The sequence below is a fragment of the Microtus oregoni genome, unplaced genomic scaffold, assembly GCF_018167655.1.
Source record: "Microtus oregoni isolate MIOR12 unplaced genomic scaffold, Mior012 000029F_ref0000214, whole genome shotgun sequence".
In the NCBI taxonomy this organism is placed as follows: domain Eukaryota; kingdom Metazoa; phylum Chordata; class Mammalia; order Rodentia; family Cricetidae; genus Microtus; species Microtus oregoni.
The window spans coordinates 15733997-15757967 of NW_024543088.1; the positions used below are offsets into that span (position 1 = coordinate 15733997).

Here is a 23971-nt window from a genome sequence, read left to right on the forward strand (position 1 = left end):
AAGTATAGAACAGTCAAATGTCCGGTCTGTGTTTCTAAGCCTAGAAGAAGTTTGCACAGCAAGTCTCTTTCTCTCAAAACAAACAAACAAACAAACAAAACCAACAACTAGGAATCAGCAGTCATCACCATGACACCATGATCTTCTTTCCCTTGTCAGGCTGCAGCATGATGTTGTGAGTCAGGAACTATGGTTCAGGTTGATCTCCTTGGCCTGCAGCATGGTAGTATGAGGAAGTCAGGATCACAAGTTCAGAAACCTCTTTCTGCTTCTTCTATGGAATCAGTGACTGCAATGTCATCAGGGCCGGCACTCCTCTGCTGTACACATCTAACCAGATGTTCTAGAAGCCATTTCTCTTGATCCTCATCCTGGGAAAAAACACAGACATGTCCTTGACCCCATATTGATACAGGATCAGGTCCTTTCCACAATCCAGTGCAAGGGTCTCTCCACCTTGCATTAGCAAAGGTCACCTTGGTGCCATCATGCCTAAATCTGTCCACAACAGATTACTCATGGACATCCACATTCAAGAAGTTTAGTGTACAAAGTGCATGACTCAAGGTATTGTGCAGCATTTGAGCATATAATTCTCCTGTCTTTAATTTTTGAAGTTGTGTTTTCAAGGAGCTATTGAAATGCTCCACAATTCCTTGCCCTTGAGGATTATAAGGAATACCTGTTCAATATTCCATTGGGAACAAAATTGATGAAATGCTTTACTAACATATTCAGACCCATTATCTGTCTTTATGACTTTTGGGGTCCCCATACATATGAAGCATTTTAAGCAATAATTTATTATATGCTTAGTGGCTTCTCCAGTTTGCGCAGTGGCCATCAAGAATCCTGAATAAGTATTGACTGCCACATGCACATACCTTAATTTTCCATACTCTGCCATGGGAGTAACATCCATTTGCCACAAATGACTAGGAAGTTGTCCTCAGGGATTTACCCACAGATGAGGTACAGGTAAATACTGTGAGCAGTTATCACATTGCAGCTTCTCTTGTCAATCTAAATTGTTTTCTTAAACTTATACTATTTTGATGATGCAGAGCATGTGATTGCTGAGCAAGGTCAACCTGAGATAAAGCAATTATTTTTGTAAGTTGATCAGCTAAAGCATCACCTTCAGTTAATGGTCTGGGAAGATTTGAACGTGCTCTGATATGCCCTACAAAGCATGGCAACTTTCTTTGTTGTATGGTTTTATGAATTTGATGGAACAGCATCTTAACTTGCTGTTTCTATATAGCATGCTCTAACTATGTGAGTACCTGTCTGACAGATTCTGTAGACTGTCTAGTGGAATTTGGATCCTTACTCCCTTTAAGAATTTAACTTAGTGAATCAAGGTCTCCCATAGGATATTTTCAACAAGGTTTTCACCTGCAAATATGACACCAGCGTGAGGATAGGAATATACTATTTGCAAACTCTAGACATCTCTGCCTTTGTTTCTACTTCATTTCAGCTCCTCTAGGTATCAAAATACATCTAAGCAACTGTAAAGATAGTTGAATCCTATCTCCTTGTATCATATTTACAGTTTTACTCCCAATTTTATGTCCTGCCTTTCTCTTTCCTTTATTATATGTACTATTTATTTCTGAGAGCTCATTACTTACCTCTCCAACCTGGTGCAATTTTCTTGCGGGGTCCTTCACATGCTTTCTTGTACACCTGGTGACACTTCTCAGCATTTTGGGGATTACCAGTCAGCCCCATATTTCAGGGCCATTTGTTAGTGTAAGGTTAGGAATCGGTAAGTAAGACAGAGGGTGTAGGGTGTGTAAAAGACATATGGGGCAGCGGGGGTGGGTGGGAGGGAGGTGGGATGGGTAGTTTTTGAGGGTTTGTTTCCCACGATTAAAAATGTGAGAAAGATAAAACCCAAAGGCAACTAAGCAGGATGTCTCCAGAATAGTGTGTGGGGTGAAGGACCACTCCAAATGGACTGAAAGGACAAAAACTCAGAACAGCAGCGACAGGACCACTTTAGGCTCACATTTCCAGACCTTCACACTCTACCATTCTCATTATGACCTCCTATTGGGGGTCCTGGCTCCTGAGTGACTTATTGCCAAGGAAAGAAAGCTCAATGCCCTGACTGAGGTGAGATGCTGTGTTTCTCCATGCACACACATCCTAAACAAACAGCCAGTCTTCAGTTTGTTCTTCAGTAATTTCTTACACTTGTGCAATATATTTAGATCATATCCACATTCCTATTTCTCCCACAACTCTTCCTGGACTTTCTCAACTTTATCTCCTCCTTCTCTTTTTGTAACCCACTGACAGCTGACATTAACTAGGAAACTGGGTGTGACCATCTAATACCAGTGCTGGGATGGGAGTGGAGACAGGAGGATTGCTGGACATCTTGGCTGTCAGCCTAGCTGAAAAGGATGTGTTCTACATTTAATCAGAGGAGACCTTGTTTCAAAGGAGTAAAGCAGGCCATGGTAGAGGGGGATGCTGGTCTCCACATGCATGTGCATGGGCATGTGCACTTGCACACACACAGGTCTACACACATGTATGAACACCCCTCACAGAAACCATGGTGAGCTGTAGTGAGGAGATGAGCAGGCCTGCTTTTTGTCCCATCCGGCTCCTGCACGGCTAGGTTAGCCCCAGAAATAACAACACATAAACTGTATTCATATAAACATTGCTTGGCCCATTATATCTAGCCTCTTCTTGACTAACTCTCACACCTTGACTAACCCATTTCTAATAATCTGTGTAGCACCACGAGGCAGTAGCTTACCAGGAAGATTCTAGCCTACGCCCATCTTGGGTCAGAGCTTCATGGCGTCTTGCTCAGAGATGAGAGGCATGGAGATTGCCTCACTTCCTCCCAGCATTCTGTTCTGTTTACTCCACCTACCTAATTTTCTGTCCTATCAAGGGCCAAGGCAGTTTCTTTACTAACCAATGAAATCAACTCAAAACAGAAGACTTCCACATCAGAGAGCTTCATTCTTTTTTGAAAAAAGTTATCAGTATGCTCTTTGAAATCAGAAAAAAAGAATAAAGAGAAACTCACAGATGGGAGAAAATACTTACACATTATGAATTCTTTAAAGACCCATAGCCTCAGGCTGGGGATACTGCCTAGCTGGTAAAGTGTTTGCCATGTGAGCATAAGGAGACAAGTTCAATCCTTAGAGCTCATGCAAAAAGCTAGGCATGGTAGTTCATGCTTGTGATCCCAGACCTGGAGATAGGAGGATGGCTGCAGCCATCTTATGGTCAGCCTTATGCAGCTTCTGAGGCCTACATAACAAACTCCAGAGTCAGTGAGGGATGCTGGATCTTAAGTTTCCTGTTGCTGTGATAAACTACTCCAACAAAATTGTTTTAGAGGAGAAAGGGTTTATTTAGCTTGCAATTCCATGTTGTAGTCTATTATTGCTGGAACTTGACCAGAACAGAGAGCATGTCTGTACCTCTCCACTGCCATAACATTCAGACTCCTCTTACTTCCAAAACATAGCCTCAGGGTGGTCTCAAGGGAAAAATGAGACCCTGTCTCAAAATTACAAGGTGGAGGCCATAGAAGACATCTGAAACTGACTTTTAGTATGCACGCACATAAACACATGTACACGGTGGTCTCTTAGTTGACTGGAGATGGTTAGATGACAATCAAGCTTACCCATGACACATACAATGGAATATTATTTGGGAGTGAATAGGAAAAAGTTATGACAGACTCCATACTGTGAACCTTAGGGTAAAACAAACTAGTTGTAGAAAGAAATGTGTTGCAGAATTCTGTTTGCAGAGGATTAAAAAGTGGTGAGTTTTACAGAGACAGGGAAGGGAATCAAGATTTCCAGGGGTGTATGTGTGCTATTACTTAATGGGTACAGTTCCTGCCTCCTTCTTGTCTATCACCTTTATCTGGAAGCTGTGAGGATATGATTGAGACTGAGAGGCACCCGAGGCCTCATGGATGGGCCACCTAGACTGGCCAGCTTACCCCCTACTTATGCCCCACTCCAGTTTCTTTCATAAATTCTTTTAAAGACACACACACACACACACACACACACACACACCTAGCAGTTCAATGGTACTGTATATCCAGTGCCTTCCTGCTACCATCGCTGTCTTTTAAGCTCCAATCTGTGAATTATCCTCCCCCCACCCATTTTCGGAGGCTTAGAATGCTGGCATATGCTTCTAATGTAAGCTCTGAAAAGGCAGAGATAGAAGGATTCCTAGAATGTGCTAGTCAGCCAGCCTAGCCAAATTGGCCAGCACCGATAAGGTAAAAATGAGACCCTTACTCAACAAAGCAAGATAGAGGCCAAGGAAACACCTGAGATTGACCTTTGGTGTGAATGCACACACACACACACACACACACACACACACACACACACGTGTGCATGTGTGCACATGCACACACAGGACTGCAAATGAGAAAACAACTGCAATTAAATCCTTCATGTTCACAAGGGAGGGAACTGTCATACATTGTGGGGTTTGTGGGTTAAGTTCAGTCACCCCGCAGAGTCATTTTGGCAACAGGTGCTACAGACAGATGAGACATCAGTTTTTGGTGCAGGACATAGCAGACTTCTTGCAGATCCAGTATTTCTCCACTGCACATGGAGCATCATTCCAGCCGTCGTCTCTGAATTCTGCACAATCTTCTTCTCCTGCATTGTTGGGCTCTCCTTTGTTCCAATATTTCATGAAACTGCAAAACCAATTGAGGTTTGGATGAGAATGGCTCCCACGGCTCACATATTTGAATGCTTGGTCTCCAGTGGGTGGAACTGTCGGGCAAGGATTAGATGTGGCCATGTTGGAGGAGGGAGTATCATTGGGGGTGGGCTTTGCGGTTTTAAAAGTTCACAACTTTCCTAGTTAGCTTTCTCTGTCTTGTGCTTATGGATTGAGATGTAGAGTACTGGCTGCTTCTCCAGCACCATGCCTGCTTTCCTGCTGCCATGCTCCCTGACATGATGCTCAGGAACTCTAATCCCCTGAAGTCATGAACCTCAATTAAATGCTATTATTCATAAATTTCCTTGGCCAACACCCATAAAAGTATGAGAATTAGTCCCACCTCCTCTTTATCAACTGTTTCCCCCCTCCTCATCTCTCCTGTGTGTGTGTGTGTGTTTATGTGCAGAAACATGTACACATTTATGGTTGTATATGTAGAGGCCATAGGTCAACCTCAGGCATCTTTAATCACTTTCCACCTTGATTTCAGAGGTATGGTCTCTCACTGGCCTAGAATTTACTAATTCAGCTAAACTGTCTGTTTAATGAGCATCAGGGATCTACTGTTTCTGTCTTTCCAGTGCTGAGATGACAAGCCCATGCCATAACACTTGGCTTTTTTATGTGGTTTCAGAGGATGGAACTCAGGTCCTCATGCTTGTATCGTATGATGGTCAGTTATCACTGTCAACTTGACACAATTTAGAGTCACCTACAAAGACAGTCTTAGGATCGTCTGTATTGGCTTGGTCTGTGGCAGTGTCTGTGTAGGATTTTCTTAATTATGTTAAGAGATGTAGGAAGGAACTGTAGAGAGGGACCAAGAGACGAGTGATCAGCCAATCAGCTGGCCACCCCACTCTCTAGGCCCTCAGTACCAGGCAAAACTCCCGGCACCTCCCCCACCTGCCTCAGCTTCACTAGCCAACCAGCAGGCAAGCTTCCTGCAGGTAATGCCCCCCACATTGATTGGACCCTTTAAGCTATCAGGCCCAATCTGCCCCCAAACCGACTCATCCTCTGAAACTTCAGAGCAACTCTGAGACACAAGCTGTAACTGCATAGAGTGGACCAAGAGAGGAACTCTGAAGCACAGGCTGAAACTGCACAGAGTGAACCAAGAGAAATGATGAAGAGAAGCCTCAGAGGCTCCCTAAGGCACAGACAGCAACAGCAAGGATTGGACCAACTGGCAAAGACACTGCCAGTACCAATTTGGAAAGGAACCAGTGCAAAAATTCATTTAACAACCTAAAGAGCAAAATGGTAACACCAGAACCCAGTGGTCATACAACAGGAAGACCTGATCATCCTAACCCAGAAGAAGCAAAAGAAAATGATCTTAAATATATCTTATGACGATGATAGAGTCCCTTAGAGAGAAAATGAAAAATTCCCTTAAACAAATGGAAAAAAAGAAAAAACTGGAAGAAATCAATCAAGAAACTCAAGAAAATCAAGAAAAAAACAATCAAACAGGAGAAGAAAACAGTTCAAGACTTGAAAACCGTAATAAAGGCAATAAAGAAAACACAAACCAAGAGATTTCTGAAAATGGAAAATCTGGGTAAATGAGCAGGAACTATAGATACAAACATGACCAACAGAATATACGAGAGAGAAGAGAGAATCTCAAATGTTGAAGATATTATAGAGGAAATAGATTCACTGGTCAAAGAAAATGATAAATCCAACAAATTCTTAACTCAAAACATCCAGAAAATCTGGAACACCAAGAAAAAAACAAAACTAAGAATAATAGAGGTAGAAGAAGGAGAAAAACTCCAGCTCAAAGGCCCAGAAAATATATTCAACAAAATCATAGAAGAAAACTTTCCCAACCTAGAGAAAAATATGCTTATGAAGGTACAAGAAGCTTGCAGAATACCAAATATATTGGACCTAAAAAAGTCTCCTCATTGTATAATCAAACACAAAATACACATAATAAAGAAAGACTATTAGGAACTGCAAAGGAAAAAGGTCAAGTAATATATAAAGTAGACCTATTAGAATTACACCCAACTTCTCAATGGAAACCATGAAAACCAGAAGGTCCTGGACAGACGTACTACAGACACTAAAATACCAAGGATACAAGCCCAGACTACTATATCCAGCTAAACTTTCAATCACCATCAATGGAGAAAACAAGATATTCCATGACAAAACTAAGTTTAAACAAAACCTATTCATAAACCCAGCCTTACAGAAAGTACTAGAAGAAAAACTCCAACCCAAGAAGTTTACTGCACCCCCCAAAAAAACCCACAGGCAACAGATAACCTCACACCAGAAAACCCCAAAGATAGGAAACACAAACACTACAACTAAAAGTAACAGGAATTAACTGTTCCATTAACTGGTCATTAATATCTTTTAATATCAATGGACTCAATTCACCTATTAAAAAACACCGGCTAACAGAATGGGGAGGGGGAGGAGAGCTAGAAGCAATGAGTGGGTCGAAATGGGGGAAGAACAGAGAAAGAGAGCAAGAAAATATATATTTTGATTGAGGGAACCATTATGGGACTAGCAAGAAACCTGGCACCAGAGAAGTTCCCAGGAATACACAAGGATGACCCCAGGTAAGACCCTAAGCAATAGTGGAGAGGATGCCTGAACTGGCCTTATTCTGTAGTCAGATTTATGGCTGTCTTAAATGTCATCACAGAACCTACATCAAGCAACTGATGGAAGCAGATGCAAAGAACCACAGCGGAGCATTGAACTGAACTCCCAAAGTCCAATCGAAGGAAGGGAGGAGTGAGAATACAAGCAAAGAGGTCAATACCATGATGGGGATAGCCACTGAAACAGCTTACCTGAGCTAATAGACGCCTTCCAACTCCGACCTGACACAGAGGGAACCAGCATGGGAACAAACTAGGACCTCTGAATTTGGGTGACAGTTGTAAGGCTGGGACAGACTGTGGGGTCACTAGTAGTGAGACCAGGATTTATCCCTACTGCTGGTTCTAGTCATTTGGAACCCATTCTCTCTGGAGGGATACCTTGCTCAGCCTAGATATAGTGGGGAGGGACTTGGTCCTACCTCAAAGCATTGTGCTGGACTTTGTTGACTACCCATGGGAAGCCTTACCCTCTCTGAGAAGTGGGTGAGGCATGGTATGGGAGATCAGATGGGGGGAAGGTAGGAAGAGGAGGAAAAGGAATTGGAACTGGATTTGGCATGTAAATTAAGAAGGTTTTTTAAAAAAATATATTAAAATTAAAGAAAGAGATGTGGGAAGACCCAACCTACTGTGAGCAGCAGCAGTACCTAGGCAGGAGGCCCTGAACTGTGTAAGAGTGGAGAAATCCAGCATGCACGTGAGCGTGTACGCTTTCATTTCTTTTTCATCTCGACTGTGAATGTGTTGTCACCAACTGCCTCAGCTTCTCACAGTGGAAGACTGGAACCTCAGATTATAAAAGGTGAACTAAACCATTTTCTCCCCTAACTTGCTTTTAGTTGGTGTGTTTTATCGGAGCAACAGAAACGAAACCAGAACACACAGCAAGCAATTTATCAACTCATCCATCTCCCGCCCCTCAACATGTTTCTGTCTTTGGAATGGGATGCTTTTACCTCTGCCCCAAGTGCATTACAGCAGATGTGACCTGTTCTGGGTCAATGAGGACCCAAGTCCTTTGACCTTGGCCCATGATCCTTGTGATCTTTTATGTTTGAAGAGGGTCATTTTACTAAAGGCTTCTTCTTCAAATATAACCAACCAACTCAAATTCCACAGATTTAACTATCTCCATCGCCAAGATTCTGTACATTCAGTCCGATATACCCTACTCAGGGTCAAAATCGAGGGACAGCATCTACATCCCTAACCCATGGACACGTCACACTGGCCAGTCCTAAGCCTGGTATACAGCTTTAGTCATTCATTCCCACGGGTGTCAGAATAAAACTTTTTCCTGCAACCCCTCCCCACACTCATACACCTGCACCCACCCCACACATGTGCATGTATACCTGCCCCATACATTTGTACCTGCCCTACATGTGTGCACCTGCACCCACCCCACACATGTGCATGTACACCTGCCCCATACATTTGTACCTGCCCTACATGTGTGCACCTGCACCCACCCCACACATGTGCATGTACACCTGCCCCATACATTTGTGCCTGTCCTACATGTGTGCACCTACACCCACCCCACACATGTGCATGTACACCTGCCGCATACATTTGTGCCTGCCCTACATGTGTGCACCTGCACCCACCCCACTCTGTGCCCATGCACCTGCCCCACACATGTGTGTACACACCGTGGAGAAAATAGTCTGGAGTTGGTTTTGTTTTACTTGTTTGTTTTTAACCAGCATTATATCTCCCCACTCTGCTTCCTGACTATGGATGCTGTGGAACCAGCTTCCTCAAGCTCCTGCAAGCATGCCTTCACCATTATGGTGAACTGTACCCTCAAACTGTGAGCCAAATTAATCATTCCTTACATTCATTTTATCTGGCATTTAGTTACAGCAACAAGAACACACTATCCCATAGATTTTCCGTTAATATATTCATTTCAATGCCTCATGCAGACAACAGACCTCCTCCTCCTCCATATCTGCTGGTGGATAAGATGCTCTTGGCATCTTATCAGCACATGGTTATGAAGCGTTTCTTCCTTCATGAATAATGTCTTATGCCAAGAGGGCTAGGGTATGGAGACATATCCAAAGGAGAACTCTAGCCAGCATTTGCTGGTGCCATTGTGGTTTGAGTGTGAAATGTCTCCCGCAGGCTCAGTGTTTGAACACCCAGCCCGCAGCTGTCACTGTCTGAGAAGGTTGTAGAACCTTCAGGCACTGGGGGAAGCAGATTACTGGCGTGGGCCTCAAGTTCTTACAGCCTGACCACTTGTTTTCTCTCAGCTGCCTGACTGCCACTGCCATATGACCGGCCACCTCCAACTCCTACTGCCATGCCACACCCACCATGAATATGTCCCCTGGATCTGTGAGCCAGGAAAATCCTTTCCCTCTTAAGCCATCCTTATCACAGGGGCAGAAGTAAGTCACAAACCACCCAATGCTATAACCTGCTCCTCTTTCCCAGACTTGCCTAAACAGCATAGTTAGGAAATCAGGGACCCAGTGCCTCCTACTTATCTGTGATTCTTTGATGATCTCTAGGCATGCCTCATACTGAAAATGGATCATGATGACATCTCAGCACCTACGGGCACTCCAAACTAGCCTGGTTCACATCTTCCACATTTCTTTCTACGAACATCAATATAAAGACTTTGACCTTCATCCTCCCACCTCTTTCTTTTCATGTTCTCCCATGGTATGGGGCAACTCCTGTGAAGCTCCATGACACCATGGATCTTTAAGTATGATGAGCTGCATTCTGAGGGCAAGCACACTCGTAGTTTTAGATTCTCCATGAGTAAGTACCCTGCATTCGATCACTCATCACCTCAGAACACAACCCTCTGAGCAAAACAGCCTCCATTTTCACTGAGTCAGGTGTGTCTGCTTGCAAAACCCATCTCAGGAGAGCTATTGGACAGTTCCCATTCCCTTAAAGGAGGCATGGGAGGGTCATCGGATTCCCACCTGAGTTTCTACCCTCCAGTGAACTGGGGCTATTCACACCTCCCTAGGAAAGAAACCTTGAATATTTATCACAGACCAGGTGGTGGAACTGAAAAATCATGTGGGAACTTGTCTCAGTATTCATCCCAATAAACCAACTCTCATGTCTACGAGCCCAAGGAGTTGGCAGGAATCACAATTATTTTTTTGGAGCATAGTTTCACTCCCAGCACGCTGTATTACCTCCATTGCAGTGGTGAACCGTCCATCCATACCCATTTGCCTTCCTTTCTTATGTCTGACAGTCCCATCCATGCATGGCCTTTCTTCTTAGACATCCACTGCAGGAAGCTCTGCAGGGGAGGAGGAAAAGTCATGACTGGGTTCTGCCATCATTTTCTAATTTTATTGTCTCAGAATCTCAGCCCATAGTTCTGCTTGCAGTCAGAGCCTTAGCTTCCTACTGCAACAACAAACCCACACATGTGATCAGATACCCACACGCATGCACACACACGTGCACAGACACAGATAGGAAGAGATCAGTCCAGATCTCATACCAGCTCACTCTGGGACAGAAAATTAAGAAGCAGCATGTGCTGAGACTTGACAGATCCAGATTTTTGACATCTGGCTGCCCTTCATCTTGTATGCTTTGCTGAACTAAAACAATGTGACAGGAAACTTGCTCCCAGCTTCCCAAACTTATAAAAAGTCTGGTGTTTGCTAGACTCTGGACATTTCTCCAGAGATTATCTCTTCAGAATATTAAACAGTGTTTGTGTATGTGTGTGCATATGAAGGTGTGTGTGTGCATGTGAATGTGTGTGTGCATGTGAATGTATGTGTGCATGTGAAGATGTGTGTGCATATGAAGTTGTATGTATGCAGTTGAAGGTGTGTGTGTGTGTGCATGTGAAGGTGTGTGTTTTTTCACATGAAGGTGTGTGTTCATGTGAAGGTGTGTGTGTGCGCATGTGAATGTGTGTGTGCATGTGACCATGTGTGTGCATTTGAATATGTGTGTACATGTGAAGGTGTGTATATGAAGATGTGTGTGCATGTGAAGATGTGTGTGTGCATGTGAATCTGTGTGAGCATGTGAAGGTGTGTGTAGGCAGAGGACACCTTGTAGTAGTTGGTTCTCTTTCTATCATGTGGGTCTCAGAGATTCAGTTCAGATCCCTGGGCTTGGTAACAAGGACTTTCCCCCACAGGGTCATCTCACAGTCCCCAGACCAGGACTTTGAACACCTATAGAAGTACTTGTTAAACTGATCAGCTCTCAAGAAGTGTCTATGTATGTGTACAGCAGTAGTAAGAGAAGCCATGACTGATGACTCACAGTTTAGGTTTTCTGATGTATTCAAGTATGTTCAGACTTGGTGTGACCACTCAGAGGGTGACAGGGACCCTCACTCCCACCTCTTCTCCCCCTTTCCAAGTGCAGTAGACAGATCTTAACCAGAAGTCCTTTCTGGCCAACCATCACATTCACACTCAGTCACACTCAGCCAGTGCCCTGTCCCGGGATGAGGAAGCCCATCAGGCATACCTGTTCTTCGTCATTATCAATGATGACTAGTTGGGCCTCTACCTCCTGGCAGGCAGTGACGGAATCATTCCAGGTACGCTGGGACTTGGAGAAGAAGTAACACTTTCCATTGAAGGATTCCCATTCCCAAGGGCAAGGAAGGCAAAGGCTGTCTATTGGGGGAGGTGAATCAGGGGTATTCACACTTGGGTGCCCATGATCTTGCATCTGCTCTAGCCTTCTAGAGTCAGGGCCCTCCCTCAGTTGACAGTGCATCCTGGGGGAAGTAGGAACTTCAGAGATCCAAACAGGGCCGGGTAACTATATTGACTACTGTGCCCATGGCCAGGGTGAACTCTGAATGCCTACTGTGTGCACAGCCCTGGAGACATTGAGTGCTGCTAATTTGTCTGACCTCTGTGAATACTGAGCACCTACTGTGTGTGTCATTCCCTGAGACCACAAAATCATTCCCTGACTGTTGTCCTGTGTTCCTATTAATTTCTTTGCTTATTGCATTGATACATGCATGTGTGTGTGTAAAGGTGTATAAGTGCCCTAAGCTGGCTGGCCAGTGAGTCTGAGGGAATCCACCAGTCTCTATTTCCCCAGTGCTGGAAGTAGAAGCGTGCATCCCCACGCCTTCTTGTTCAATACATAGATTCTGTGCCTCGAACTCAGATTCTGCATGGCAAGCACTTTACCCACTGAGACATCAAGTCCCCACAGAAGTGGAAACTGAGGCCTGGAGAGGGCCAGTGCCAGTGCCTCAAATGTAATGTGTTCACAAAAGACCTTTGTAGGCCCTTGGAGGCCTGATTTCTGGTCACTTACCCACTCCAACCTTCAGCTGCATCAATTGTTTATAGATTTTCTCATTCCCTGGGGAGCTGGGGCTCTTGAAACCTACACCAAAAGAAACCAGAAACTAAAACTCTAAAACACTTATTGTGTGTTACAGCCTGCACTGAATTCCCACAGCAGAATGCCTTTCATCACACTTAAACAGAAGAAAATGGCATAGAGATGACTGAACCACAAGAAAAGAATCAGGGCCCCTCTCCCTCCCCTTCCCCAACCCTCACTCTTCTGCTCCAGTGTGGGCAAGTCCCTGGAGACTGCAATATGACCCATTCTCAACATTTTCCCTCTTCCGTGCTCAGTACCCCTGCACAGTAAGTGGCCCAGACCACAGAATTGTAAATCCCATCCCTGCCTGACCTTGAACAAGAACAGCCACCAGCAGCCCAGTCAGGAGCACGATGGAGAACAGATGCAACATCAGGAGCCCATTTCTATGGCTCAGCCACCCTGTGGGAGAGGGACTGTTTCACAACAAGGCTGCCAATCACCTCTGCTCCAGAAAACAGAACAGCAATTCAGGTTCCAGCCTTCACCTTTCTGGTGCTCTGGAGATCAGAGTCCAGTCTCTAGGCCTGAGCCTTTGGATTCAGGAACCCAGAGAATCCCAATTCTCCAGGATCCAAGAGTTTAAGAAAAGACTTCTGCTTCTTCTTGGCTCCTGACCCAGGCTTGTCTCCAGAGTTCATGAATACACACACACACACACACACACACACACACACACACTAGTGTATGTATATGTATGTGTGTATGTGTGCACACTTGTGCAACTGCATGTGGAGATCAGATGTGAACACTTTGAGATCCAAGCTGTGACCCACCAAACTACCAAGCCCCTTCCCCACCTCACCCAAGAATCCTGGCTGCTGCTGCTGCTTGTTTGCTTCCACATAGATGGTCATCATTGCTGCTGTGCTTCAGTGTTCTTGACTGCCAGCTACATCAGCTTTTATCTTCCACACATCGGTTCCTCACTCTCTGAATCTGCACTTGCAAAGAGAAAAGGGGAAGTCTGAACCAGCACTGGAAGAGGCTGGAGGGAGGTACTGAGCATCTGACCCAGCAGGATTTTCCATGAATTTAGGGGAGGGCTGTGGAGGTGGGGCTTCCTTCATTGCATGACAAAAGGCAGCTCAAAGAAACACAAGGTGCAATCCCTCCTGGTGTGGAAGTGAGGCTGAACAGAGCTTGAGGAAGCTGCTCAAATTGCAACTGTAGGAGAGGGAGAAGAAAGTTGGTACACAACTCACTTTCTTCTTTTCGTGCCGTCCAGGACCCTACCCTAGAGTTGCTCCCAATTAGGGTAAATATTCCCATCCCAATAAACCAGTTGAGAAGCACCCTTCACACACATGCCAGAGGTCAGTTTCTGTGCTGATCCTATATGCCACTGAGTTAACATTCAGAACTGGCCATCTCAGGTTTGGTGCACAGCCAAAAGAATTTAGTCACTATGTGATCAAACTGTAGGGATGCTATCAGCAAAACCAATAACTTGTCATGAAGCTGCTTCATTACACAACCTGCACTAAAAGGGGTTGCCTAGCTATGGCTGGTCATAGTCTCCACAAAACACTGTCCCCACGATTTTCTGCTTCAGTTTTGTTGATGTCCTCACTCAGTAATTTCCAGTGACTGACAGAGTTGAATCATTGGTGCTTATGTTTATTTAGTACCTGCCATTATTAGTCACTGGGCATGAGTGTGTGTGCACATGCAGATCTATGCGTGTGTCAGTGTGTGTGTGCTTGCATATGTACATGCCTGCAGGTGTGTATGTAGATGCAGGTGTGTATATACATGCTTATGCATGTGTGTGTGTGTGCATGGAGGCATATGTGTGTGTGTGCGTGTGTGTGTGTGCGTGTGTGTGTGTGCATGCAGGTGCATATGTGTGTGTAACTGCAGATGTGTGTGTGTTTACAGATGAAGGTTTGATGCACATGCTGGTGTATGTATGTGTTTGTACATACAGCTACATATATGTGTGATTACAGATATGTACAAAAGAATGTTTAAAAAAATAAACAAAATCTTATCTTTCAGGCCCATTTCAGGCCTCCTCTCTGAACTCTAGAACAGCAATCCTGGAGAATTCTATAGATCAAGAAGTGAGGACAATGATTGTGCCATAAAACAGAATTCCAGGTGTTAGATAAAAAACTTAAAACAAGCATCTCTGCTGGCACAAAGAAATCCAGTCAAACCAGATAAGCCAAATCAAACGCTCATGTTTAATAGTGGCACACTCCCAGGTAGTCAGGAGAGCATGGCAAGGGAAAGACAGAGGGAGCACACATACAAACCCAAAACCATGTGTTTTTATTTTTAGTGCAAGCTTAAATACTATGTGGAGTCAGAGCTTGGCAGGCTGGGAGTGACACTTGTAACTCAATATTATATTCCAGCCTCTTTGGATGTAGGGGTGTTAGAGACTGGAGTCTCACTTTTGACTAAACGTCCCAGAGTCCTTGGATATAGGGGTATCAGCTCAAGTCTGGCTACTTCCTACAGATATGGGATGACCTGGGAGAGAGGGGAGAGCTGGGAGTTGAGCTCATGCTCAGCGAGAGATGTGGCTGGGGTTGTCATCCTGGAGTCCTCAGGCAGCTGCTTTCTGAGGAGATGAGAAGGCAGGTGCTAGGGAAAAAATATTGTTATTACTGGTCCTATGCATTAACTGCCAGAAAGAATGGAACAGGGAAGTGCCCTGGTTGGACAGGTGAGGCTCGGGTGTATCAGACACAACCAGATTTTAGTCGGTAGGTATCTAAGAGAGTTGGTACCAATGGTGAAGTCCCAGGAGCTGTTGCAGGTGCTTGGTATCTGGAGAGCACTTCGTAAGTTGGTCTTGAAAACAGGAGTGGCCTGTAAAATATGCTTGAAACTGGCTCCGGTTACCAATAGGCTCTGGAGACTTAGTTTTTGTTGTTGTTGTTGTTGTTTTGGTTTTTTTGTTTTGTTTTTTTACCTGACCTGATTTGATACAGTAGTAAAACTTTTCCAGGAACCTGTAGAAGAACTGGAACAGATTTACATCTTGGTGTCATAGCAGAAGGCTTTGGTTAAGACAATTAAAGTAACTGGGAACCCTGAACTTTTAAGATACAGGAGACTGTTAGTTTTTTTTTTTTTTTTAACCAGACCTGATTTTGATACAGCAATATAACTTTTCCAAAAACCTATGAGAGAACTTGAACAGATTTACATCATAGCAAAAGACTATTGCTTTAGGTTAAAAAGTATGAACATTTTAGAATAAAATTAAAGTAAATTGGGAACTCTGAACCTCTAAATATATACCTAAAGCCTTTTAATCCAGGACTATGAAACCTGTTAAAGAACAGTACCTTAAGTTGTCAAATGCCCTTAGACAGATCTGGGAGGGATAAATGAGCAAAAATGAGACAGCTTTTTAGCTATGCAGGCAATCCCAAATGCTCTCCTAGTCACTGGAGCACACCAGTCTTAGAAGTAGTGCTTGCCATAAGAGGCCCAAAGATTTAGTGGGAATGATTTAGTCTACCTGGCTTGGAAGGATGAGCAAATCAATTTCTGGGTGAAGCCTCCAAAAAGCTGGAGAAGTAAAAGGCCACCTTTTGCTGCTGTGTGGGTTATGCCAAACCCAAAGGCAAGGTGTGGAAGCAGAAGGTCTTCTGTCTTCTTGGAGGAGCTAAAGGATGCTGCAGAAGCTGCATGTCTGTGTTAGAAGCTCTCATTGCTAAAATGCCATAATCTCAGATCAGTAAAGGAACTTGAGAACTAAATATCATTACCTGTTATTTAAACTGGGCATATAAGCTAAATTTAGATGTGTGTTTTCTTTAAGTAGTTACAGTTTACCAATGCTAGTAGAATACTAGCAGATATGCTTACCCTTACCAAAGATGGCAGATTAGCACACGTAGTTGCCCTCACCAAAGATGGCAGTGAGGTTAAAATGGCAGTTACCCAGGTCTTTGTATTTTTCCAGAGCTGCTGTAACCTGGAAGCTCACATGCACATAGAAACATATCCGCATACTCACACAGATATATTGGGGCCACATCATCCAAACAGACAGAAAAATGAAGCACTTTTAGAGTAAACACTATAAAAGGAGTTGGGGCAAAGGTCAGAAGAGCGTAGCAGACAGCTTGGAGAAGCAGGGAGGGGAAGGGAGGGAGAAGAGGAGAGAGGCAGGAGGGTGCATCTAAAAACCATGGGCTTTTGGAGCACTGCATGCTTTAAGTTGGATAGCGCCAATTTTTTTTGAGGTGGTTTAACATTATTTTCTATTCTTTTTTATGTCTTTTATATATATTTTTTAGATTGTAGTAGCTGTTTTGTTTATATGGGGTTTCTATTGTTTTGTTTTTCTTTTCAGAACCAACTTTACCAACATTTCTAGTTTTAAATTATAGATTTAAAGTTGCTAGATTTACAGTTTGGATTTTTACATTTATTTATTTATTTATTTATTTATTTATTTATTTATTTATTTTTCCACTCAAAAATTTACACTTCCTTCCCTCCTTCCATTTCCCTTCCGCTCCCCCACTTTCCCTCCTCCTTCCCCCTCCCTCCTTAAGAGAGGGCAGAGACCCCTGCCCTGTGGGAAGTCCAAGGCCCTCCCCTCTACATCCAGACCTAGGAAACTTTGCATCCAAATAGACTAGGGTCCCAAAAAGGCAGTACATGAAGTAGAAAGAAATCCCAGTGCCTTTATTAATGGTTTTTCAATCAGCCCCCATTGTCAGCCACATTCAGAGAGTCCAGTTTGAATCACATGCTCATTCAGTCCCTGTACAGCTGGATTTGGTGAGTTCCCATTAGAACAGGCACACTGTTTCAGTGGGTGGACGCACCCTCCCGGTCCAGAATTCCTAGCTCATCTTCTTTCTCCCTCCTTTTGCTCTTCAACTGGACCTTGGAAGCTCAGTCCGTTGCTCTGATGAGGGTCTCTGTCTCTATCTGTCCGTTGCCAGACGAAGATTCTATGGTAATATTCGAGATGATCATCAGTGTGATAGTGGGGCAAGGCCAGTTCAGGCACCCTCTGCTCTGCTGCCCAAGGACCTAGCTGGGGACATCCCTGTGGACATCTGGGATCCCCTCTAGAGCCAAGTCTCTTGCCAACCCTAAAATGGCTCCCTTAATGTAGATATCTTCTTCCCTGCTCCCATATCCGCCCTTCCTCCATCTCCACCCTCTCACTCCCCCAAGCTCTCTCCAGTCTTTCCTTTCTCCCTTCTCTTTTTATTTCTTTTTTTAAAAAATTTCTAGTTTTATTATTGTTTCTTATTGCTTTATAAATAATACCATTCAAAATTTCCACCTCCTCCTCTCTTCCCATTTCTCTCCTGCTCCCTAACTCACCTACCCTCTCCCACTTTAGTCCTAAGAGAGGGCAGGGTACCCTGCCCTGGGGGAAGTTCAAGGCCCTCCTGCCTCCATCCAGGCTTAGGAAGGTGTGCATCCAAATAGACTAGGATCCCAAAAAGCCAGTACATGCAGTAGAAAAAAATTCCAGTGCCATTATCATTGGCTTCTCAGTCAGCCCCATTGTCAGCCACATTCAGAGAGTCTAGTTTGATCACATGTTCCTTCAGTCACAGTCCAGCTGGCCTTGGTGAACTCCCATTAGATCAGTCACACTATCTCAGTGGGTGGACCAACCCCTCACAGTCCTGACTTCCTTGCTCATCTACTCCCTCCTTCTGTATTCATCTGGGCCTTGGAGAGCTCAGTCCAGTGCTCTGATGTGGGTCTCTGTCCCTATCTCCATCCATCGCCAGACGAAGGTTCTATGGTGATATTCAAGAAAGCCATCAGTGTGGCTATGGGACAAGGCCAGTTCAGGCACCCTCTCCTGTACTGCCCAAGGACCTAGCTGGGGACATCCCTGTGGACACCTGGGATCCCCTCTAGAACCAAGTCTCTTGCCAACCCTAAAATGGCTCCCTTAATTAATATATGTTCTATCCTGCTCCCATATCCGCCCTTCCTCCATCTCAACCATCCCAATCCCACAAGCTCTTCCCAGTCCTCCCCTTCTCCCTTCTTTCTTCCCCTCTCTACTTCCCCCTGCCCCACCACATCCCATGCTCCCAACTTTTGCCTGGTGATCTTGTCTGCTTCCAATTTCCAGGAGGATCTATATATGTTTTTCTTAGGGTTCACCTTTTTATTTAGCTTCTCAAGGATCGCAAACTATAGGCTCAATGTACTTTGTTTATGGCTAGAATCCATTAATAAGTGAGTACATACCATATTCATCTTTTGGGTCTGGGTTATCTAATTCAGGATAGTGTTTTCTATTTACATCCATTTGCATGCAAAATTCAAGATGTCATTGTTTTTAACTGCTGAGTAGTACTCTAATGTGTATATGTTCCACACTTTCTTTATCCATTCTTCCATTGAGGGGCACCTAGGTTGTTTCCAAGTTCTGGCTATTACAAATAGTGCTGCTATGCACATAGTTGAACAAATGCTTTTGTAGTATGATTGGGAATCTCTTGGGTATGTTCCCAAGAGTGGTATTGCTGGATCTTGAGGTAGGTTGACTCCCAATTTCCTGAGAAACCACCACACTGATTTCCAAAGTGGTTGCACCAGTTTGCATTCCCACCAGCAATGGATGAGGGTTCCCCTTACTCCACATCCTCTCCAGCATAGCCTATCATTGGTGTTTTTTATTTTGGCCATTCTGACAGGTGTAAGATGGTATCTCAAAGTTGTTTTGGTTTGCATTTCCCTGATAGTTAAGGAAGTTGAACATGACCTTAAGTGTCACATTTTGGCCCTTTGAACTTCTTCTGTTGAGAATTCTCTGTATAGTTCAGTACCCCGTTTGTTTTTTTTTTAATTGGGTTATTTTGAATTTTAACGTCTAGTTTCTTGAGTTCTTTATATATTTTGGAGATCAGGCCTTTGTCTGATGTGGGGTTGGTGAAGAACTTCTCCCATTCAGTAGGTTGCCTTTTTGTCTTAATGACAGTGTCCTTTGCTTTACAGAAGCTTCTTAGTTTCAGGAGGTCCCATTTATTCATTGTTGCTCTTATTGTCTGTGCTACTGGGGTTATACATAGTAAGTGGTCTCCTGTGCCCATGTTTTGCAGACTACTTCCCACTTTCTCTTCTATCAGGTTCAGTGTAGTTGGATTTATATTGAGGTCTTTATCCATTTGGACTTGATTTTTGTGCTTGGTAATAGATATGGATCTATTTTCATTCTTCTACAGGTTGACATCCAGTTATGCCAGCACCATTTGTTAAAGAGGCTTTCTTTCTTCCATTGTACAATTTTAGCTCCTTTGTTCAAAATCAGGTGTTCATAAGATTGTGGATTAATATCCGGGTCGTCAATTCGATTCCATTGGTCAACATCTCTGTTTCTATGCCAATACCAAGCTGTTTTCATTACTGTAGCTCTGTAATAGAGTTTCAAGTCAGGGATGGTAATGCCTCCAGACAATCCTTTTGTTTAAGTAAGAGAGTTCTAAACCTACTATGAAATTATGTACAATAAGTACAAATATCCTATTCTAACTAGCTTAGGTCTTGTATAATAAATAACTTGGCCAAGTCATGAGAGAAAAGTAACTACATTTATATAATCTTCAACCCCATCGAAGATCTGAGAAGGGATATAATGTTACCTGGGTAATTAGGAAGTTCAGTAAAACAACTTCCAAAACATGCAAAAAATCACAGAGACAACTAGCTACCTGGGCAATCACCCAAAGTCACGTTTGCAGCGTTGAGCAACCAACTTTGGCTAAGGCCTAACATAACTGACATACCATTTTCAAAGGCAAGCAAGTTTTCAAAACTATCTTACCCTGTCTTGGCAGGATATGACAGTCCTGTTTAATCCATTGATGCATGCTCTGTATCTCTGTCAGTGGTTGAGTTATGGGCATTTCTTTGCCCAAAGGCCAGTTCTGCCAAAAAGAAAGGCTCCAGGTGGAATGTCTTTGGTGCTCAACATTCTCTCGGGAATAGATTGGTGCTGCCAGGAGCAATTGTGTCTCACTATCACAAAACTCTGAGTTAGATTAAAGGCCATTTTCTACAGCTCTTTGAAGAGGTTGAAGATTATCTATACTGAGTATAATCTCTATGTATCTAAAGAACCTGATTAGTCTGATTATAAATGACAAACTTAGATAATTCTCAATATCTATCTAACTTAAAGACTAAGACAATAAACAACTGTGTAACAAATGAGGATAATGACCTTCAAATATAAACACTGTACAAATATGCATTGCAATATGGTAAATATATATCAATACACAAACAATCAGAGGTAGAAATGTACACTGCAATATGGTAAATATATACAATATATATATATATCAATACAATATATGTCAATACATAAAAAATGTTTTAAACAGAGGTAGAAACATGCATGCATACAATAGTCAATTTAATTTAACTTTGTATCTATATAAGAATCGATACCAATATATTTGTCTCAAAACAATAACTCACAAGTACCAACAAGTACCAATCTATTATCCCATTATCCCTCTTTTTTTTTTTAAATGATCCCTGAGCTTATAAAATTCCTCCCCCAACCCTCAACTGTATACTAATTATAATCAACCCCTAAATGATGTCCCTAAACCCAAGGGCAAACTTTACTGGGAGAGGGGACGTCGTCCTCTAGAATTACTTTCAGTTGTCATGGGGGCGACGTTCTTTCTGGGGGAATCCTGTGAAAGTAGAATGATGGTTAAATTTCAAGATTAATGTCTTTTAAAATTGCAAATAGTCTCTGAGTATTTTGTGGAGGCCTGGCCAGAATGTTGTACAAGATGTGCACCATTTCAGCTAATCAAGTTGGAACCATCTTGTGCAGCTGGTACCCAAAACAGATCTTGTAGTAGCGCTATCAACCAGGTGTGGGATTGTTTGTGACTTATGCTTTCGCCTTCAACTTATGTTGCCTTATTGCTATTGCTAAAGCATCAAGCACAATATTGAAGAGATATGGAGAGAGTGGACAGCTTTATCTTGTTCCTGATTTTAGTGGAATGGCTTTAAGTTTCTCTCCATTTAATTTGATGTTATGTGTTGGCTTGCTATATGAATTTCAGGAAGGTTTGATGTTGGCAACATAAAGATAGAGTGCACTGTTGGTAGATACTGGAAGTATGTGTGTGTGTGTGTGTGTGTGTGTGTGCGCGCGCGCGCGCGCACAAGCATGTGCAAGCACATGCTCACATGCATATGGCATTAGTACTGTACACCTACATGTGTGAGTGTGTGCATATGTATGTGTGTATATTAACAAAGTGTGAATCTCTCTCTCTCTCTCTCTCTGTGTGTGTGTGTGTATTAATTAACTTCACATGTACTGTTCTATCATTCTCCACCTTATTCCCTGATACAGAGTCTCTCACTGATTCTGGAGCTAGAGTGTCAGTCATCAAGTCCCATTGATTCTCCTGTCTCCATTCCCACAGGCTTGCAGTCATATATCATTTTTTACATGGTTCTGGAGATTTGAACTCAAGTCCTCATGCTTGGGCAGCAAAAGCCTCTTGAAGCCTTCAATGAAGCCAGTAGCATGTAAAAGTCAGCTGCTTTTCTCTGTCTCCTCCACTTACATAGGGATGGGCTAGCACCAGTCCAGCCTTTGAAGAAATGGCATCCTCTCTGACTTAAGCCTACCGCCTTGGTTTTAATATTGTTCCCGTGTATGATTATTTATACTCACTGTTGTGTTCAGCCAAACTGATCCCTGGTTTGTTTTTTTTTTATTGCGAAAAGAAGGAAAAAAAACATAAACAAAAAACAAGTTTCCACCTCCTCCCAGCCTCCCATTTCCCTTCCCCTCCTCCCACCCATCTCCCCCTCCTCCCACCCTTCTCCCCCTCCTCCCACCCTTCTGCCCCTCCTCCCACCCTTCTCCCCCTCCCCCCACTCCTCTCCCCCTCCCTCTCCAGTCCACAGAGCAGTCCGGGTTCCCTGCCCTGTGTTAAGTCCTAGATCCTCCCCCCTCCGTCCATATCTAGGAAGGTGAATATCCAAACTGGCTAGGCTCCCACAAAGCCAGCACATTAAGTAGGATCAAAACCCCCTGCCATTGTCCTTGGTGTCTCATCAGCCCTCATTGTTCGCCATGTTCAGAGAGTCCGGTTTTATCCCATGCTTTTTCGGTCACAGTCCAGCTGGCCTTGGTGAGCTCCCCGTAGATCAGCTCCACTGTCTCAGTGGGTGGATGCACGCCTCGTGGTCCCGAATTCTATGCTCATGTTCTCCCTCCTTCTGCTCCTCCTTGGGACCTTGGGAGCTCAGTCCAGTGCTCCTGTGTGGGTCTCTGTCTCTATCTCTATCCATCACCAGATGAAGATTCTATGATGATATGCAAGATATTCGTCAGTATTGCTCTAGGATAGGGTCATTTCAGGTTCCCAATCCTCAGCTGCCCAAGGAACTAACTGGGAACCTCATCTTGGGCACTAGGGAGCCCCTCTAGGGTCAAGTCTCTTGCCCACCCTAAAGTGGCTCCCTTAACTAAGAATTGTGGTTCCGTGCTCCCCTATCCACCTTTCCTTTATCCCAATTCTCCTGTTTCCCCAGGTCCCCCCTCCTTCCCTTCTACCTTTTCTCTCCCCATCTCCCCTTACCCCCATCCCACCCAACCCCCAAGATCCCATTTTCTCCCCAGAAATTTGGTCTACTTCCCTTAGCCAAGAGGACAACTATATGTTTTTCCTTGGGTTCACCTTCTTACTTAGCTTCTTTAGGTTCACCTATTGTAGAATCCATGGTCCTTATTTATGGCTAGAAACCAATTAGGAGTGAGTACATCCCATATTCATCTTTTTGGGTCTGGGACACCTCACTCAGGATAGTGTTTTCTATTTCCATCCATTTGCATGCAAAATTCGAGAAGTCATTGTTTTTTACCACAGCGTAATACTCTAGCGTGTATATATTCCATACTTTCTTCATCCATTCTTCCATTGAAGGGCATCTAGGTTGTTTCCAGGTTCTGGCTATGACAAATAATACTGCTATGAACATAGTTGAACAAATGCTTTTGTCATATGATAGAGCATCTCTTGGGTATATTCCCAAGAGTGGTATTGCTGGGTCCAGGGGTAGGTTGATCCCGAATTTCCTGAGAAACCGAAACACTGACTTCCACAGTGGTTGCACAAGATTGCATTCCCACCAGCAATGGATGAGGGTACCCGTTCCTCCACAGCCTCTCCAGCAAAGGTTATCCTTGGTGTTTT

At 43.7% G+C, this 23971-nt stretch overlaps 1 protein-coding gene across 1 annotated transcript; it reads right to left on the reverse strand.

Annotated features, from left to right (window-relative positions):
- Positions 1 to 4575: 4575 nt before the first annotated feature.
- On the reverse strand, positions 4576 to 13630 carry LOC121464694 (CD209 antigen-like protein C). Its single transcript, XM_041677720.1, has 6 exons — positions 13579 to 13630; positions 13086 to 13175; positions 12699 to 12770; positions 11886 to 12037; positions 10574 to 10683; positions 4576 to 4726 (listed from the first exon to the last, which is right to left on the reverse strand). The coding sequence occupies exons 1-6, from the start codon at positions 13628 to 13630 to the stop codon at positions 4576 to 4578; spliced, it is 627 nt and encodes a 208-aa protein (XP_041533654.1).
- Positions 13631 to 23971: the final 10341 nt, after the last annotated feature.

Bases quoted from the DNA above. Each gene is read 5' to 3' on its own strand.
- LOC121464694 (XM_041677720.1), bottom strand. From the start codon at position 13,630: ATGACCATCTATGTGGAAGCAAACAAGCAGCAGCAGCAGCCAGGATTC. The intron at 12,771-13,085 runs GTCAGGCAGGGA...CTTTTGGTGTAG, and splicing joins GGTGGCTGTTCTTGTTCAAG to GTTTCAAGAGCCCCAGCTCC. The intron at 4,727-10,573 runs GTAATACAGCGT...TTGGTTTTGCAG, and splicing joins GGTTCACCACTGCAATGGAG to TTTCATGAAATATTGGAACA.